The sequence below is a fragment of the Podarcis filfolensis genome, assembly GCF_964270895.1.
Source record: "Podarcis filfolensis genome assembly, chromosome: 10".
Lineage (NCBI taxonomy): Eukaryota > Metazoa > Chordata > Lepidosauria > Squamata > Lacertidae > Podarcis > Podarcis filfolensis.
In genome coordinates, this window is record NC_139612.1 from 27,140,300 (window position 1) to 27,158,797 (window position 18,498).

The window sequence follows — 18,498 nt, forward strand, 5'->3', positions numbered from 1 at the left end:
TCCTTAGGCTTGGGGGAATGAGTCCAAGTGAGTAAAACGAAGCTTACCTCTAAGATAGATAGATAGATGATAGATAGATGATAGATAGATAGATAGATAGATAGATAGATAGATAGATGATAGATAGATAGATGATAGTTAGATAGATAGATAGATAGATAGATAGATACATGATAGATAGATAGATGATAGATTAGATAGATAGATAGATGATAGATGATAGCTAGATAGATAGATGATAGATGATAGATATAGATAGATAGATAGATAGATAGATAGATAGATAGATAGATGTACCCCACCCACCTGACTGCATTGCCCCAGCCACTATGGACAGCTTCCAACAAATATAAAAGCACAGTAAGACTTCAAACATTAAAAGGTTCCTTACACAGGGCTGACCTCAGATGTATTCTAAAAGCCACACAGTTGTTTATCTCCTTGACATCTGATGGGAGGGCATTCCACAGGGCGGGCACCACTATTGAGAAGGCTCTCTGCCTGGTTCCCTATAATCTCACTTCTCACAGTGAGGCAAATGCCAAAAGGCCTTGGAAGCTGGACCTCTGTGTCTGGGCAAAACCATGCAGGTGGAGATGCTCCTTCAGGAATACATAGCCAAGGCTGTCATTACAATATATTTACTCTTTAACTTAAATCCTTTTCAAACAACTATCCATCAATCAATTTCTGCACGTATATTAAATTAACATTTCCCAAACCTCAAGATAACCCTTGGTCGTTATGGAGTTACACAGACGTGGGACCCGTCGCACATGGCTTACCATGGCTTAGGATGAAAAGAAAAAACTGGATATATGTAGTCCAAGCTCCTAGCCTTGTCATGATGTTGCACATGCCTAGTGCTTGAGTTCATGGATGTATAGGCACCAGCAAGGCCAATGAAATGCACCTTCCCATCTGCCCAATGGAAGGCAGGTATATGGAACGGCATTCTGTCCCTTATGCATGTGATCTGCAACAGCTGCAATCCTTCAAAGAAATACGCATTCACAAACTTTCTTCTCTTTTCTGGACCAGGATTTAAGCCTGATAACAGCAGCATTTACCTGTTGCTGATTAATTGCATCAGGTTGCTCTTTTTATATGGGTAATGTATTGTTCTTTTAGTTTGGATTCACGTGCCCATGGGAAAGCATACATTTTGTGAATCTATTTAAAACAATGTTTTAGTGATAATACAGGCTTGGGCCAAAAATAGGCCATATGTATATTGTACTAAATATGAACACTGTTGCCACCTCTAAAATGAACACAGGGAAAGGGATAATAAAAGGGTGGGGGGAATTGGCTGTTGTCATTATTCACTTTATTTCCTATAATAATATAATGGACCATAATTCATAATGGAAAGAGCTTGGAGTGAGTAATGAAGGTCATTCTTTATTCTCTTCATATGTGGAAAGAAATTATATTTATAATGTATTGCTGAAACTTCCTTTTCGTGTTTTATTTATGCCACACTATAAATTTAAGAACTAAGGATTTGATCCAGTCCACCCAAGCATAGCACCTCTGCAATGAAAGACTGCCATAAGAAATAATAGAGTTCTGTTCTCCCTCTCTCCCTAGCCTTGTGTAGGGTTATACACATTTGTGACAGAGAATGGGAGGTCTTCCTCTATCCCTGCCCCCAACCCACCTCCTCACATGTCTTGACAGAGCAAAGGTGACCGACTCAACATGGTAAGGTAGTGATAACAGTCTCTCCTGGCCACTCCTCTATACATTAGCATTGTATCCTGAAGCGAACAGAATCAAACCTTTTCATTTCAAAGATCTCTTAGTAAAACCAAGGCAAGATAAATATTCAGGAAATCCCCAAATTATTTTGTTATTTATGCAGCACACAATCAGTGTTCAGGGTGCTTTACGGAAAATAAACACGAAGGCAGACTCCTACCACCCCTTGGAGCTTGCAATCTGCAATTCAACACAATGGATTTATTTATTTATTGCATTTATGAATTGCTCTTCCTCCCAAGGGAGTCCAGAAAAAATGTATAATAATAATAAGAAAAAACCCAAAATAATAATAAGAAAAAAACCCAAAATAAAACACAACATAAAACCAGATATAGTTATAAGAAACCATATATAAGCAGGTAATACAGCAAGGGGGTGGGAATATAGGACCTTGAAGTATCAGGTGCAATCCTATACACACTTATCTGGGAATATGTCTTGTTTAACCCAGTGGGTAGATGTACATAAGAATGCACTGAATTATTCTATGTTCATTTCAATTCCACATACTGAAGTTTAGTTAAGAGGATGGATAAAAGCTTTGAAGGATGAAGAGCTTGTGGTGACACTGTGAGTAGAGAGGATACCAGTGTAGGGATTAAAGACGGGGCTGCATGTCATCTTCGTAATAAGAAGGAAGGTGAACCTTTTTGGGTAGCAGAGTTGTGAATGGAGATGTAATAGCGATAAAGAAATAATGAAAGGCTAGAGAGGAGAAGGTTGCAGTGGCTAAGTCAGGAGACAACCCAAGCTGCAACACGCATTCATTTTCTTTGTAGAGGCTGCTGCTCTACAAAGCTTCCATTTTGGTCACACAAATTGGTCCTTTGTGGTACTATGCCCAGAGACCCACAAATCAACTTGCCAGCTCATCGGGGCCAGTCCCCTTGGCTGTCTAGTAAGTAGGATTCTTTTAGGCAGAGTTTGGAGAAGGTAGTCTCTTCAATGAGCAACAGTGGAGACTCTTGCTGTTTCTTGCCTTCTACACCCCCTAACGCAAATGAGCGAAGAAATAATAGCTAGCTAACAAACCAGGACAATATTTGTGAACTTCTACTGACACATGTTTAGCAACATGTTAACATTGTTGTTGTAAAAGAAGTCTTTAATTTTTCCAAGGAGATACGAAGGCAATTATCAAAATACACAATTATTATTCCTCTTTCCTGTAGAAGTGCAGGGGATCCCTTGACTAAAATATAAAATAAAAGCAGCAAATAAAAGAAACAGAACCTTAGTCTGAGCAGAGACAAACAATTTTCTTCTTCCTTTCACACTCCTCAAAGTGCTTTATGAGCTGCATGATTAACTTGACAGGAAAATTCTATTTTGTATAACATTTAAGTTGCTAGGAAAAAATGAGCCACAATGCGTTTCTTTATGGCATAAAAGGAGCTAAGGAAATTGACCCCAGTCTGACTTATTAAATCCTGGCACACTTCTTACTTAGTGAAAAGTACAAACTTTAATGGTGACCTATTTTATCTTTACATCTGTAGAAACAGACATTCATCCTGAATACTAATTAAAGGAGGGCAAAAGATTGATTTATGGAAATAGGGCTAGGATGCACACAGAATGTAAAAGATCCTTAAGTTATATTCTATATTTCTTTAGATTGTATCTACTGTATACTTCAGAAAGTTGTTTGCTCAATATGCCATAACCAAACTTTAAATAATGGTTCCTGACATCACAGAGCTGGTTTTTGTCTAAGACTGGATACAATTGGAGTCCATTTTGAATCAAGAGGCTGAATCAAGGCTGAACCTTTCAAAACTGCTCTGACTTTTGGGTTTCTTAGAATTCCTGAGCAGTGCCAGGTACAAGGCTGATATATCCACATATTTGTTGAGAGCTGATCAGCAACCTATGAGGAACCATAGATTTCACTTCCTTTTTAGTGAGTGAATCTGTTCGTTGCCTTGCCAGAGATGAAGCATGAAGAAGCAAGTTCTTGTCCATCTGCTACCTGGCTACCCATTCAATTGGATGGGCAAAGGAAGAAACAAAAAGAAACCAGAGAAGGGAAAATGAAGCGTTACTTCTCTCCTGAGAGTTGAGGAAAAACGTGGACAAACTTTCTTGATTAGAATTTGGTTAGGGTCACCTGGAGTCCTATATAATTGCTCAGACCAAATCCAGTTAGCGATCTTACAAATCAACTGGGTATGGGTTCATTGTGACTAATGTTATCTGAACACAGCAGTATATCTGAAGTGCTAAATACTCCAGCAGCTTTAGCAGTATCAGCACACTTAACAAGCTTTGTGGTAGCTTTGACAATAAATTATATTCTGAGTACTAGTAAAACTATTTTTCTAAGAAACCATGAGTACCGGAATTAAAAGGATTTTATGCAAGCCTCCCCTAGGAACAGTCATAATCTAAATTATTTCTATTATCATGGCCAGTGCACCTGAACAAATTAATTTAAAGTTGCAGTGAAGAGCAGCAGTCACACATGCAAAATGTTTAGCTTCCACAGAATGTGACGTGTAACTCTAGAGAGATCTAATCTATAGCAATTACCTGGGCAAGCCTCTAACCTGAGCTGAATTTAAATCTTCCAAACCTCATGTATGCAAATGAAGTTATAAAACAGAGAAATGATGTATAATTGGTCATGAAGCTCACTGGGTGACCTTGGACCTTCGACTAGTCACTGCCTCACAATCTAACCTACTTCACAGGGTTGTTGTGGGGGATTAAATAAGAAGGAAGATAACCATATACACCACCTTGAAATCCTTAGAAGCCTTGCCATCAACTGTGTGACACCGCTGGGTGCCACCCAAAGCAAAACAAACCTACAGTATTTTTCGCACCATAGGGCGCACTGGACCATAGGGCACACCTAGTTTTTAGACGGGGAAATCAATAAAAAAAATCTTCCCCCCCCCCCAGCCCCAAAGGCTGCGCACAACCTCTCCCTGCTGGAGAGAGGCAGCCAGCGGGATGGATCCCGCTGGCTGCTTTGGTTTCCTCTTTAGCCCCGCGCAATCTCTCCCTGCCGGGAGAGGCTGCGCAAGGCTAAAGAAGCCATAGCCCCGTGCAGCCTCTCCCTGCCGGAGGGGTTGCGGGCAGCTATGGCACAAGCCTGCATTCGCTCCATAGGACGCACACACATTTCCCCTCAATTTTTGGAGGGGAAAAACTGCGTCCAATGGAGCGAAAAATACGGTATATGTATTATTTGCCCCCAAGTAATGTTTGAAAATAGCCCCATCCATTTGCAGAGAAAGATGTATTCTTTCTAGATGAAACTGTTACTACAATGGCAGTTTCTACCTAAGAACAACAGGATTTTTTTTCACTTCTTAGGTGGACCATTGCTGTTTAGAGCTTGATAACATCACACACAGACCTGACAGCTGTTTGAAAATCTTTTTGATAGAACTATGGCTTGATTATCCTGTATCTCTTTATAGCATCTTCCTTCCAGATGTTTTGTACAAATACTTTTTAGCTTATTACTGAACAGGTAAGATTGTTCACAACGAAGATTGGACTACACTGAAATTTGAATACATTATTTGGCATTAGAATGACAACCAAAGTAAGATCATGGGAGACAGTTCTGACAGAACGCAAGGCAATTTTCAGATTTTAGCCAAAATGCTAAACTTCTATTTTCATTTTTCAATCAGAGATGGAATGCAAATTATATATATATATATATATATAAAGCTTTCTGCTCATGGATCAGTAGTAGTCCTGTAATCTATGTAATTTGCAGCATGCATGTGAAAGTGGACATAGACAAACAGGGTTATACAAATAAAAACAACACAACTGGAAAGCTTTTTGCATAAATTTCAAAACCCAGACTTTCCCTCTTGTTGCCCCAGTACATAAGCCACACATAAGTAGTTTGATTTGATCATAGCCATAAGATAGAAATAATTTATAATGAACTCAGCGGGGCTTACTGCTACAATATAATGTACTTATGATTCTCTGCATTGCTAATATTGTCATTACCTAGCTTTAGATATTTCAATATATTTATGCTGCAGAAAGATGCTTATTTGCTTCAACTTGAGATAAACATAAATTCAAGATCTGTGCAACTCCATTCTACAACTGAAAACAATCACAGTTAAAACTAAAATAATGCCCACATACACGCAGTAACAGTTCTATGTACCAAAATCTATGTACCAAAAATAGTGATGCAAAAAATATATTCCATGTCTACATTTGATGCAGAAGAATTTACTGAAAGGAAACACGGAGCAAATGATCTAGTTATCCTTCCACAGCTGCACTTAATTTTAGATACATGTTAGCAAAGAGTATTTTTTTGTATGGCTTTATGTAAGAATGTAAGACTGACTTTGCAAGTCAACAAGAGGATTTCTCACCAGTTTCACAGCTTGGGCCTGTGAATCCTTGTGGGCAGGCACAGACATTGGAAGCGATACAGGCTCCACCATTTCGACAACCGTCTTTGCAGAAAGCTGAAACCATGAAAAAAGAAAAATGAAAGGATCCCACAATACTATTGTAAAAAACAAAATATTAAGGAAACAATCTTATACCCACTTACCTGAGAGTAGACATGAACTGCAAATACCAAAAAATGAAAGCACTGTAAATATCTTAAATTAACACACTGTGAATGCTTTAAGTTAATGTGGTAGCCTTCAATTGTACTGAGTCGAAGGGCAAAGGTACTTTCCTACATGCCTGACTAGGAAGGATTTTGAGCCTCACTTGCTCATGTATTAGACACTGTAGCCTTCCAGCCCATCATGTTTTGAACCATGATCTTAAAAAGTTAGGAATTGTCTAATGTGATGCTTGTCACATTGCCAGTGATAAATCTGATGGGCTTAATTACATCAGCCTGAGGTCTTCTTTGAACTTTGCAGGAGTGCTATGATAGGCCCTTTTCCATGGATGCACAGCCTTCATTCAATGGTGTTTTGACATTTTAAGCCTCAAAAACATTGGGGGGTGGGGTCATTTGCTGCGATCTTCTCAAGAAAATTGACATCCTGCTAGAAGGGAGGGAGCCAGAGCCATACAAATGGCTCTGTCTATGTTTGGTGTGTTTTTAAATGTTGCATGAATGCTTATTCAGCTAACGACTGTCACTCCCTTGGCAGGAAGCAAAGGCCTTCAATTACAGACTTTGGAAGTTTCTAAAACTCAGCCGATAACAAAGTTTGCTTGTCTCTGTGACAGATGCCATACCTGAAGATGGGGGCTGGGAAACATGACTGATTTGGTGGGTGTGCTGATGGATAAAACTCTTTCTGCTATTCATACAGGAGGGGTCTAGAAATAACTAATAGCATTCAAGATTACATAAGTTTAATACCTTGCAACTCTTTAAAGATAGCCCAATGTCTATTCACTCCCCACCCAGAAGTTCAAAGTTTAAGGAGGGACTTCTGGAACAAAACTAAGGGTTTATTTATTTTCACCCTATGAGGGTTTATTGTTTCATAACTGATGCACAAAACCTAGTTTAAGATGCACACCCTTTGCAGATAATTGTTAAACAGAACCCTTTCCCAAACCAAATCTCAGGTAGATTTTTCCCATTTAGAATGGCTATCTATGTTCCTATCCAGCAACACTCACTCATCCAGCAACTGTGTTGCCTTGAGTAGCTAACCCCACTCAAATAGCCCAAACCCCCAACTGCCCACAATGGCAGCTAACGCCCACCTAGCTTAACAAATAGTCCTCACTGAGAGTCAATGCCCTATCTGGCCATTAAACTGTAAGCTTCCAACTTTAACTCCCTGCCCCCTGGCTGTTAGTCTCCCCAGCTCTCACTGGTTGCTGGATGAACAGGAGGCTGACCCAGAGCCTGTCCATCACAACCTCTCCAACATTCTGGGATAGCTCAGATGGTGGAACACGAGTCTCTAAATCTCAGGGCTGTGGGTTCAAGCCCCACGTTGGGCAAAATATTCCTGCTTCACAGGGGCTTGGGCTAGATGATCCTCACAGTCCCTCCCAATTCTACAAATGCTATGATTATATGAAATACAAACACTTATATGAAACACAAAGCAGATATTGACACAACATACTGGCAGTGCATTGATCACTGAATGTTTTGCATCAATGCATATTCCTGGGAGTTGTAATTGCTCACAATTCTCCACTGCATTTGGTGGTAAACATGAAATCACTGCTTTGTCTGGTGTGAAACAGCATATTATTTATAAGTAGAGTGCATGCTAAAATGAATTGACTAGGTTTCTATTGGTTCTGCTTAAAGTTGTTGGGCCTGAATTATTCGTCTTCCAGGTACAAAGGCAGCTTTAGCATTTATCAATGAAAAGGTAAAATCCAGCAAGACAATAAACAATTGCGGTTTTGTTCTGATACCTTACCTTTACATACAGTGCCATTTCCAGTAAAACCTGGCTTGCAAACACAGTTATGTCCTCCCACGGTATTGAAGCAGAGTGCATTTTCATCACAGCTGTGTTGGTTTGTGAGACATTCATCGTGTTCTAGAAGGTGAAACAATGCTATTTAGAACAGCAACAATGACTATATTTCTGATGCTAAGAAGCTGAAAGTTGTAGGAGTGGTTCATGCTTATTTACTCAAAAAGCTTTGTAAGAAATAAAATTGATATTTTGTTTCAAAGCTTGGGTGTTGAAACAGTGGGAATCCCAACATGTTTTTGGGAACTGACTGCTTTTAATGAACGGGATGACGCTGTGCTGTTTTTATTTTAATTACCGGTATGATTTTAATAGATTTTATGTATGTATATCGTTTTATTTCTATCAACGTTTAATTGTTTTAAATGTTGTTTGTTTCCCTAATTGTTTCTAGCAGTCCTTATTTTTATCTGTAAGCTGTCTTGAGTCCAATCAGGGGGGAAAGCAATGTTCCCGCAGGGCTCCCTAGGCTGCGGATAGCAGCCTGCTGCTCGGAGCGCGGGGAGCGCTGAAGCAGAGCGCCCCGCGCTTTGGGCAGACATCAGGCAGCCCCACAAGCTCGGGGGACAGCGGGGAGGCGCAGCGCCGCCATCCCGCTGTTCCCCGACTTGATTTGGATTCCCCAACCTGGTTTGGGGGGGGGGAATAAAGGGGGGGAAATTCCTTTATTTCCCCCCCAAAAAACTAGGTGCGTCCTATGGGCCGGTGCGTCCTATGGGGGAAAAATACGGTAACTCTCTTATGATCATTCAAAACAAAGTACAGTCCGAAACCATTAAATCAGTGGGAGTTTTGCCATCATTGTCTCCACAAATAAATGTAATAAAAAGAACAGAAGTACACCACAATCTTAATAATTGTGCTTCCCCTCTCACATACAATTCTAAAATGGCAGAAATAAATGTTTTGCTCTTTTGTGAGAAGATCAATATAATTTAAAGTTTCATACCGCAACTGATGCATAGAATTAAACCAGCATTTTATTTTATTTTTACTAAGAGTTTTACCATGCCTTTTCTTCAAAGAGTTCAATACAAGTTACCCATTTTACTCTCACAACAACCCTGTGAGGTTGATTAGGCCCAGAAAGAGTGGGAGGCCCAAAATCATCCAAGAAACTTTGTGGCTGAGCTGGGATTTGCACCTGAGCCCCCTCAGGTCCGAATTTGACCCTCTAACCATCACTGAACAATTGCTCAACAAACATTTCTCAGAATATTGTCCATCAAAATGTCCAGAGTTCTATGCTCACTCTGCTTATTGCTACCATACTTCCTTATTTCTGTCCCATTTAACAACAGAGATTGAAGTCAAGAACTCCTGAATTTAACACTAATTCTTCTGGAACCTTCCCCGGGTCTCTTGAACTATAGTCACTCATTTTCTAAGCTTATGGGAATAAAGCAGTAATTTTGTGGAGCTAGTCCTTTAAGCAAGGCTAACCAGTTTAGGACTGCACGCCCATCTGAACTTCAGGTTACTGCCTAGGTGCTAGCTAGACACCTTTTCTTTTTAGAAATATAATTTCAGATACCTGAGATACATCACATCAGCCTCTTTTGATGCTTTGGATTGGTAGATTTCAAACTGTGTTTCAGGGAACCCTGGAGTTCCTCTGAAGCTTATCAGAGGTACTTGAAAGAAAAGATCAGTTATACCAGACAAACTTCATTAAAAGACAGCTTGCCTACTGCTATTGGTCTTTTCCCACAGTGTGCTGCCACAGGGTATGGAGTGTGTACTAGGATATACACTGCAGGGCAAAATCGAAGTCCAATAAAGCCTCTTGCAACCACTTTTTGTGAACTATGGACCTGGAAATGTGCCCCCAAATTGTCTACAATGTGCAAGGATTATATGACAAATGTACCAAAGGCTCCTTGGCTGTTTGATAGATATGAAAAGAATGATCTGAAGGATGCAAGTTTGAAACTGGCTTTGATTAATAGTTAAAACTGTATAACATATGCAAATATCTCATCAATTTGCAGTATGGAAGTAGCACCTCTTTTTGGGTTGTGGTTCACGACTTTGTAGCACTGAGTGGCTCAGCTGAGATGATTCCCCCAACACATAACTTGAAATTATGTATGGGTTGGTTTTGCAAACCATGGTTTTGAGGCAATCCTAGTGACATAGTTTTGGCTGATTTTGATATCACAGGAAACTATGGTTATAACCAACAAGAAAACGAAGCTAGAAATCTTCCAGAGGAGGAGGCAGGGAAAGTAAGTTCTCACACAGTAAGTTCTCAGTGGTCCAAATAATAGTTCGGAAAATTAGAAAAGGTTGTCTGAAGTGGGTCATTGTGCAACTGCTTCATTTTCATCTGCTTCAGATCATAATGATATGGTCAGAACATTTGGTCTTGCAAGCCTTTATTTAGTCTTTAGCAAACTATATTAAAGAACTTCTGTTTTTGATTCCTGAAGTACACAGTTTAATTACTTTCACCCCAGCACGAATAACTGTATTACTATTCATAAAATTACCTAGCTACCTCAGTAATCTTGTTTCATTATATGACTTGGTGACCTCCAGCAGCCATGAACTCCACAGGCTGCCTCTGTACAGGAAAAAGAAGTGTTTATATAGGCTCAAGCTATTAGGAAAGAAAGAGAAGTCACAACTTTGACAATGAGGGCTATGGACATTGGCTATGCTACAGAATTAAACAGATAGGCTTGGCTACTTTTTATCATCATCTTAAGGTTATTGAAATCTAGCTGGGTTCTCTTTTCATGTAATATATCCCATTCGGTGGACTAGTTGGTCTGGTGAAATTTTGTTACCTTTTCTTCCCTTGCCATACTGTCTTGTTTAGATGTGCAAAGACATGGAGGAGCACAGAATTGCAGGTGGTCTTTAATATATTTATTGCAAGGCACAGACCTTGAGCTAGAAATGGCAGCTTTGAAATTCAATCATATTTTAAGCTCAGCTGATTCAATTCTCAGCTGTTCTCTTCCACCCCTTGGTGCCTGGGGAGCTGTAATCCTATAGCATTACTGGACCAAGGCAACTCAGGAAAATCCAAACCTATAAGCTTCTGCTCACAAAGATTATAATCTTAAAAGGACTCCCTTTGCCCAAATTTAGAGGTTATTCAAAGGGGCACCTTTGCCCATATGAACTTCCCTAACCTTCCCAGGCTCTGTTATCTAGTCTCCCTTTACATCAGACTTGTTTGGTGAGTATCAGACACAGAGCCTTTTTATGGATGCACTTCAATTATGGAATTTCCAGCCTTAAAAAAAGCATTGTAAGTAAAGAAGTAAAACTGGAAATGAGACAGGGAGTGCAGGTGGTTCACTGGGGTGTCCAAGGTAAAAGGGAAAGGCTAATAATTTTGTTAAAGGTATTTTCTTGTCACTCTGCATTGAAATGTTGTCCTCCATCTCCGCTACAAACCTCAGAAGGGGGGGGGGTGAATGAAAATGAGATGTGGTGGATTAAAGACTAATGACTCTCCTCCCCTACCTTTTACTGTACTTGTTTTTGTCTTTATGGCTTGCTTAGGAGAGCAAATAGTGTGAGATTTAAGGTGACTTCCATTCAGCACTGGGCTGCCATGCCCCAACAACTATTCACTAGCTTAAATAACAACCTGAGAAGCCTTGATGGTTGTCTGGGACAAACAGGATGCATTTTACAGGGACAGGAGGGATCTTATCAATAAATGAGAAGATTGCAAAACTATTTGGCATATGCTTACTTATAAGTAAGTACCACTTAGTTAATTTAGACTTGCTTCCTATTGGGCTGCAATTCTAAACTTATTTATCTGGGAGGGAGGCTGAAATCTTGCTTGGGAGTAACAGCCATTGAATATTGCAAGGGGCTTCCTTCTAAGCCAGCATTCACAGGGTTATGCTGGAGTGGCCAAAGCCTATCCATGTTCTTCTTGGTAAGAATGCATAGGACTGTGTCTTGAAGCAATCAAAACTACTCACTTCCAGCTTTTACATTCTCCTTGCATCTAACTGCCAAATGTGCATTAATTAAACAGGTAAAGCTTTTTTTAGATAAGCAGACAAAGCTGGCCCTACCATTAGGCAAAGTGATTCCCTGCCTTGGATGCCTAAATAACTTGGCCAGCTTTCAGTACTATGTGCCTGGACAATTTACCAGGGCTATGGGTCGGCAATGCAAGTGTCTGGCTGCACCTATCTATGTACCTTGTCCACATCCTTGAACTAACTGAAATTCTTCCAACGTAACTGGACAAAACATTACTTCCTTGTTATTGATTTGGGCTAAACACAGGGGCTGGGAACTAATGCACACATCTAGCTTGACCTTTAGTTACATGCATAGAAATAGAACTTGCACCTAAATTGTTTCCTATGAACTACAGCTTTCGAGAAGATCAAGTATGGTTTATTTGCTCCTAAGAAATAATATGTTTTTCAGTGATTCTCAGACTTGGCATAAAAAGGGTTAGGCATTCACAGCTTTTAAAATGGAATTTTCCTCAAAATATACACCACCATCGAAGCAACCACTCTAACAGCTAAATAATGCAACAGAGAGAGGAAAGAGAGAAGACACTCTTTTTTTTTTTAATGCTGCAGTGCTCTGGGAAGGGAGCCCATCCATTTTTTACTATACTGCTGTAATGGAATTCTCAGGAGAAAGATGCTTTCTTAAAGATTTCAGGTTGAGTAGACAGTCAGATGCAATAGCTTTATTGCCACAAAAATAGCCAACATTGTTTTTCCAGACCAAAATTATTGGGTGCACGGTGCTTTTACTAGTATATTAGTACAATATATCACGTTCCTAACAGAGTCACACTTAAGGTATTGCTAATTCAGGGATGGATGGGGACAACGAGCAAAGGGCTGATTTAAATTTCTGCCACATATAGGTATATTTCGATGCTTACATGAAGAAATAATTAGCTTTATCACTGAGTGATCATATGGATTCCTGAAGGCATTGTCTAAATTTAAAGCAAAGATCACGTTTAAATTAAAGCTGCTTAAAACGTAATGCTTGTAGACAGCCTATTTGGATCACATAATGATATAGAGCACATAATAATGCTGCAGAGTTAATGAAGTGGTTGCGTTTCCATTAAATGTCTAATACAAACTGCACTCTGCATTTGCTTTACAGCATGCGCTTTGAATGATGCACCTAGTGTGCTTTCCACATCGCTTCTGAGAAAGCTGTTCAGATGACCAAGGACATTATTTCCAAACAAAGATTGTATATATTGGTAAGATCTGATCCTGAAATTTACTGGACCAAGAGCTTAGCATACAGATATCCAATCTTGCACCCTCTGAACGTATTTCGCCAACAAATGGCAGGCCAAATGGGAATGCCAGGCATGCCAAATTTGTCCTGTGAGACAGAGGTTACTCACCACTGCTTTACGTAAACCCTTTTCCTGCTTCAATCCTCCCTATACTCAGTTGCCTCTAAAGCACATTTATTTTCATTCTTTTTTCAGAACTAATCAGGAACTCTCAGTAAAGAGGCTCTTTGCCATTGCCTCTCTAAGGAACACAAGACTGTATCTCTATTTCAAAAGCATATTTTGGTGAATTCAAAAGGAACCCAGGAGCAATCAGATGTGGAAAGGGGAGTTCACCTTGGGGTCAGATAACCAGCCACTATTTTTGACAGGTGGAAAGGTTACCTTTACAAGCTAACTCCCTGTTGCTCAGCGTCTATAAGCCTTGCCTGTGACTGTGAACTTAAGAACCACCCTACTGGATCAAAGCAAAGGTCATTTATAGTCCAACATCTTGTTCTCACAGTGGATAACCAGATGTCAGTGGGAGGCTTGCAAGCTAGACCTGAGTGCAACAGTACTTTCACCACTTGTGTTCCCAGTAATTGCTCTTCAGAGGCATACTGCCCCCAACAGTGGAGATACAACATAGTCAGCAGGGCCAGAAGGCATTCATAGCCCTATACACTGTAAATTGGCCTAATCTTTTAAAGCATGGATAGGCAAACTAAGGCCCGGGGGCCAGATCCAGCCCAATCGCCTTCTAAATCCGGCCCGTGGACAGTCCGGGAATCAGCATGTTTTTACATGAGTAGAATGTGTCCCTTTTTAAAAAATGCATCTCTGGCTTATTTGTGGGGCCTGCCTGATGTTTTTACATGAGTAGAATGTGTGCTTTTATTTAAAATGCATCTCTGGGTTATTTGTGGGGCATAGGAATTCGTTCCCTTTCCCCCCCCCAAAAAAATATAGTCCGGCCCCCCACAAGGTCTGAGGGACACTGGACCGGCCCCCTGCTGAAAAAAATTGCTGACCCCTGTTTTAAAGCCATCCAATTAATTTTATTACTCCAATTTATTGCCTGCCCTTACTCTAAGGTCCCAGGACAGGTTACAACAATTTAAACACCGTGTTAATATTAAAAACGGTTTAAAACAATTAAACTTTCAAAAACAAATAAGTGCACTACAGCTTGTGGGGCAGCATTCCATAGTTTATATTAACACCCACATGAAACGTTTTATTTTTATTTACTGAATTTGTACACAGCCCTATACCTGCAAGTCTCAGGGCGGTTACAACATAAAATCATAATATAAAAACACAAAATACATAATAAAAACAAAAACAACACAATAACCCCCACTCTCCCCAACACAGGGCATTGGATGTCAATCAGCCAAAGGCCTGGCTAAAGAGGAACATTTCTGCCTGGTTCCTAAAGATATATAATGAAGGCGCCAGGCGAACCTCACTGGGGAGAACATTCCACAAGCGGGGAGGTATTATTGCAATAAAGACGTTGAACCTAAAGTAATGCAACATTCTGGCATCTTTATAAAATGAATCTAATTTTATTCAAAAAGGAAGGCGGAAGTGTGAGAATACTTATTTTTCACATTTATCTAATTCCTTAGTCTCAGAATTATTGTCAGTCCAGTAACTGTATCAATTACATCGTTAATAGAGGAACAAGCTGCAGAGTACAACAGTGGCAACCTCTGGCAAGTACTCCTTTGAAAGTCGAGGAGTGGTATCATTCCTTTTCAGTTTTCCATAAACATATGTGCAGATCAATATTTTGCTCGAGAAGAACTGCTTTAAGGAACTCATACTCATCTGTAACCAAGGCCTAAATACACAAAATGATATATTTGCTCTTCTTCATTGATTATTTTTACATTCCATTTTTCTTCCAAGGGAGCAGGCAGAATGCTGTGCATGGCTTAGGTGACGAATCAGAAAAAAATCACACCTAAAACCAACCACTGGCTATTCAAGCGAGAAGTAAGAATAAAACCAGAATTAATTTGATTTTGCAGATATTATGCCATGCACTTTCTGTTACCTTCATAGATGTTTTAAAAGAGCATAAATCAAAAACATCAGCAGCATTAAGTGTGTTTTTCATTTTAGGTTTGCATTGCTTTGGAGAATCGGTATTTTAGGATTTAAAGTTTTTTACAAATTGATTCAGTGTCCATTACATTGACTTTGGCAAAGCAATACTGGCTTTGGTTGTCATTGAATTACACTTTTATAACAACACTTCAAAGAAATAAAACTGCAAGACATTTGCAATAATTTGCAGGTTTGGATTTGCATATATGTTCATTAAGAGCAAGCAAGCTATTTCCACAAATTATTTCCAAATCAGGTTTACTGACTATCTCTCAGATAAATTTCAGGGGACAGAAGGTGGCACTTGGGGGGGGGGACTGTCGTCGCGCCACTCCTTGGTGTGTAGAGTGCCGCAGGGTGCGATACTCTCCCCGATGCTTTTCAACATCTTTATGTGCCCCCTCGCCCAGCTTGTCTGGAGTTTTGGGTTGGGCTGCCATCAGTATGCTGATGACACCCAACTCTATCTGTTGATGGACAACCATCCTGACTCGGCCCCAGACACACTGATCAGATGTTTGGAAGCTGTGGCCATATGGTTATGTGGGAGCCGGTTGAAGTTAAATCCTTCGAAGACAGAGGTCCTTTGGCTGGGTCAGGATGATATGGGATTGGGGGGGGGGCAACTCCCATCTCTTGCGGGGGCGCAATTAGTGCCAGCACCATCCGTTAAGAGTTTGGGTGTAATCTTCGACACCTGTTTATAAGCTTTAGTTTCCATTCCCAGAATATTCTGCAGGTTTCCATTAATTATTGTGTAGGCCTCACTAGCAACCTGTAGCAAGATCTGTTTGATACTTTGAAGACCTGATGAGCCATGGATATCTGCAATCAATCTTCCAGAAAGCCAGTAGGCCCCTAAATCCTACACTATCACAATGTTTTTAATATGTAGGTAGATATAAGTAATTAAATAAATATGTAGGTAGGTAGATATATGTAATTAAATATGTATGTAACTTTGGCTAAATCAGATCCCAAATTAATTTTCCTGAAATTAATTCTTCTCAGTCCAGGTATTATTTAATATGACATTTCAACAAAATCACTGGCCAAAACAATAAGCAATATTTTATTAACATACACATTGATTAAGAGATGAAAAGCATGAATAAAAATACATATCTAAGAGGAAAGTCGTTTTTCCAAGGAATCAATCCAATTAATTTGAGATCTACCTATCTATACAATGTCAGATGTTCTTAGCATTTATCTTCATTACTAAGCTGTGTGAGATTTTCTAAAACCCTGAAGATCAAAGGGGGGAAAGCATGTTGCAGCTGGTAGGTTCATTGCTCAGTGGACTGAAACAGAGCAAATGACACAATTACCTGCTGTAATTACTGTTACTGACAATATATTTTCCCCTGGTGATCACTTTATGAGACTCTGCTTCTTATCTTGTCAGTGCAATCCTAACCTCAACGTGCTTGTAATATCGTTATGCGGATACTGATTTCCTGAAATCCCATTAATTAAAGACCAATACTGATGAAAGCCGTGTAAATTCACTGCTTTTTAAACAAACAAATTCCTATCATTTTAACATCAATTTGCAAGCTAATTAGCTATCTTCTATTTTCATCTGACATGTCATTGGGGTTATGAACACAAACAATACAAAGACTTTACATGTGAATGAATGGTAAAGACCAAAAAAAAATTAGCTAAACAAATGTTTATGTATAAGAAAAAATCCTGTTTAAATATGATCTCTCCATCGAGGTCAAACCATTGTTTATTGTCTCATCATGCTTTCTTAGCTTAGCGCTATTGAATTCAGACAAAATTCTATATATTTATACCAGGAATGGAGAATCTCTGGCCTTCAGATATTGTTGGACTACAACTCCCATCATTCCTGACTATTCGCCATGTTGGCTAAGGCTGATGTGAGTTGGAATCTAACAAAATCTGGAATGTACGTATGTTCAAAGTACTTTAGACTGAATCCACACATGCACAAAAAATATTCAAAACAAATTTATCCTCAGAGAGCCAGTGTGTGTTGTGGGGGTTACAGTTTTTAACTAGGACTTGAGAGGCCAGGGTTCAAATTCCCCCCTCAGCCATGAAGTTTGTTGGGTGACTTTTGGCCAGTCACATACCTTCCAACATCCCATTGATCAATTGAGACACTCATAATTTTTTGGTCCTGAGCTCTCGTGGAGCCAGCTGATTTGTGCCAAAGTGTAAGACCAAAAACAAGTGTCTTTTGGTCCAGTGCTCTGGTGCAAACCAGCTGACTCGTGCCAGACCACTGGACCAAAAAAACCACCCAGGACATTCCAGGATGTCCCACTCAAAGTAGGATGGTTGAGGGGTATGCAGTTACTGATTTTCTCAGGCTTGCATATAGGGATGTAAGGATAAAAGGATGGGTATTAAAACCCTGTATTCCACCTTGAGCTCCCCAGAGGAATGGCAGGATGTAAAGTATAGTAAGTAAACAAATGGCCACAGATTCTATCTGCCTACAGCTCCACTGGGTTTCTCCTGCCTTCACAGCCTTAGACAGCAGCCCCAGAGCAATATCTATTCCAACTTTGTGCTATCTCTCATCTCAGTCCAGATGGACCTCCATTATACCTTCCTATTTTCTGATGATAGTGTCAGATTTTACGTTTTATGTGTTATGACACATTTCTACACAAAAGGGTACCGGTATCTGAGGGAATCTTTGGAGCATCCTACAGCTTAAGTAGATCACAGTGACTTGTTTTTCTTGCATACATGTCCAAAAGCCCATCTGTTGTGATAGCTAGGAAGTACAAACTTCAGCAGCTCCACTAGTGTGGATATGTAGTCCCAGTCTTGCCACTATCCTGCCTTACTTGTAAACAGTAGGGACACCCAAATGGGCTGCTGCTGATTAACAGGAATGTGTCACCATCATGATCATTGGATTACAATGCTTGAGATGACACACACACACACCATTTTTAA

General features: G+C 39.8%; 1 protein-coding gene across 2 annotated transcripts in view; it reads right to left on the reverse strand.

The window, feature by feature from the left end:
* The window catches only part of NELL2 (neural EGFL like 2), a 108,181-nt gene that overhangs the window by 22,886 nt on the left and 66,797 nt on the right, over positions 1–18,498 (reverse strand). For both annotated transcript variants that reach the window (XM_083574466.1, XM_083574465.1), the window contains exons 14-15: positions 8,127–8,249; positions 6,135–6,230 (exon numbers count right to left, since the gene is read on the reverse strand). In XM_083574466.1, coding sequence (XP_083430592.1) covers positions 6,135–6,230; positions 8,127–8,249 — 219 coding nt within the window. The remainder of the gene's footprint in view (positions 1–6,134; positions 6,231–8,126; positions 8,250–18,498) is intronic.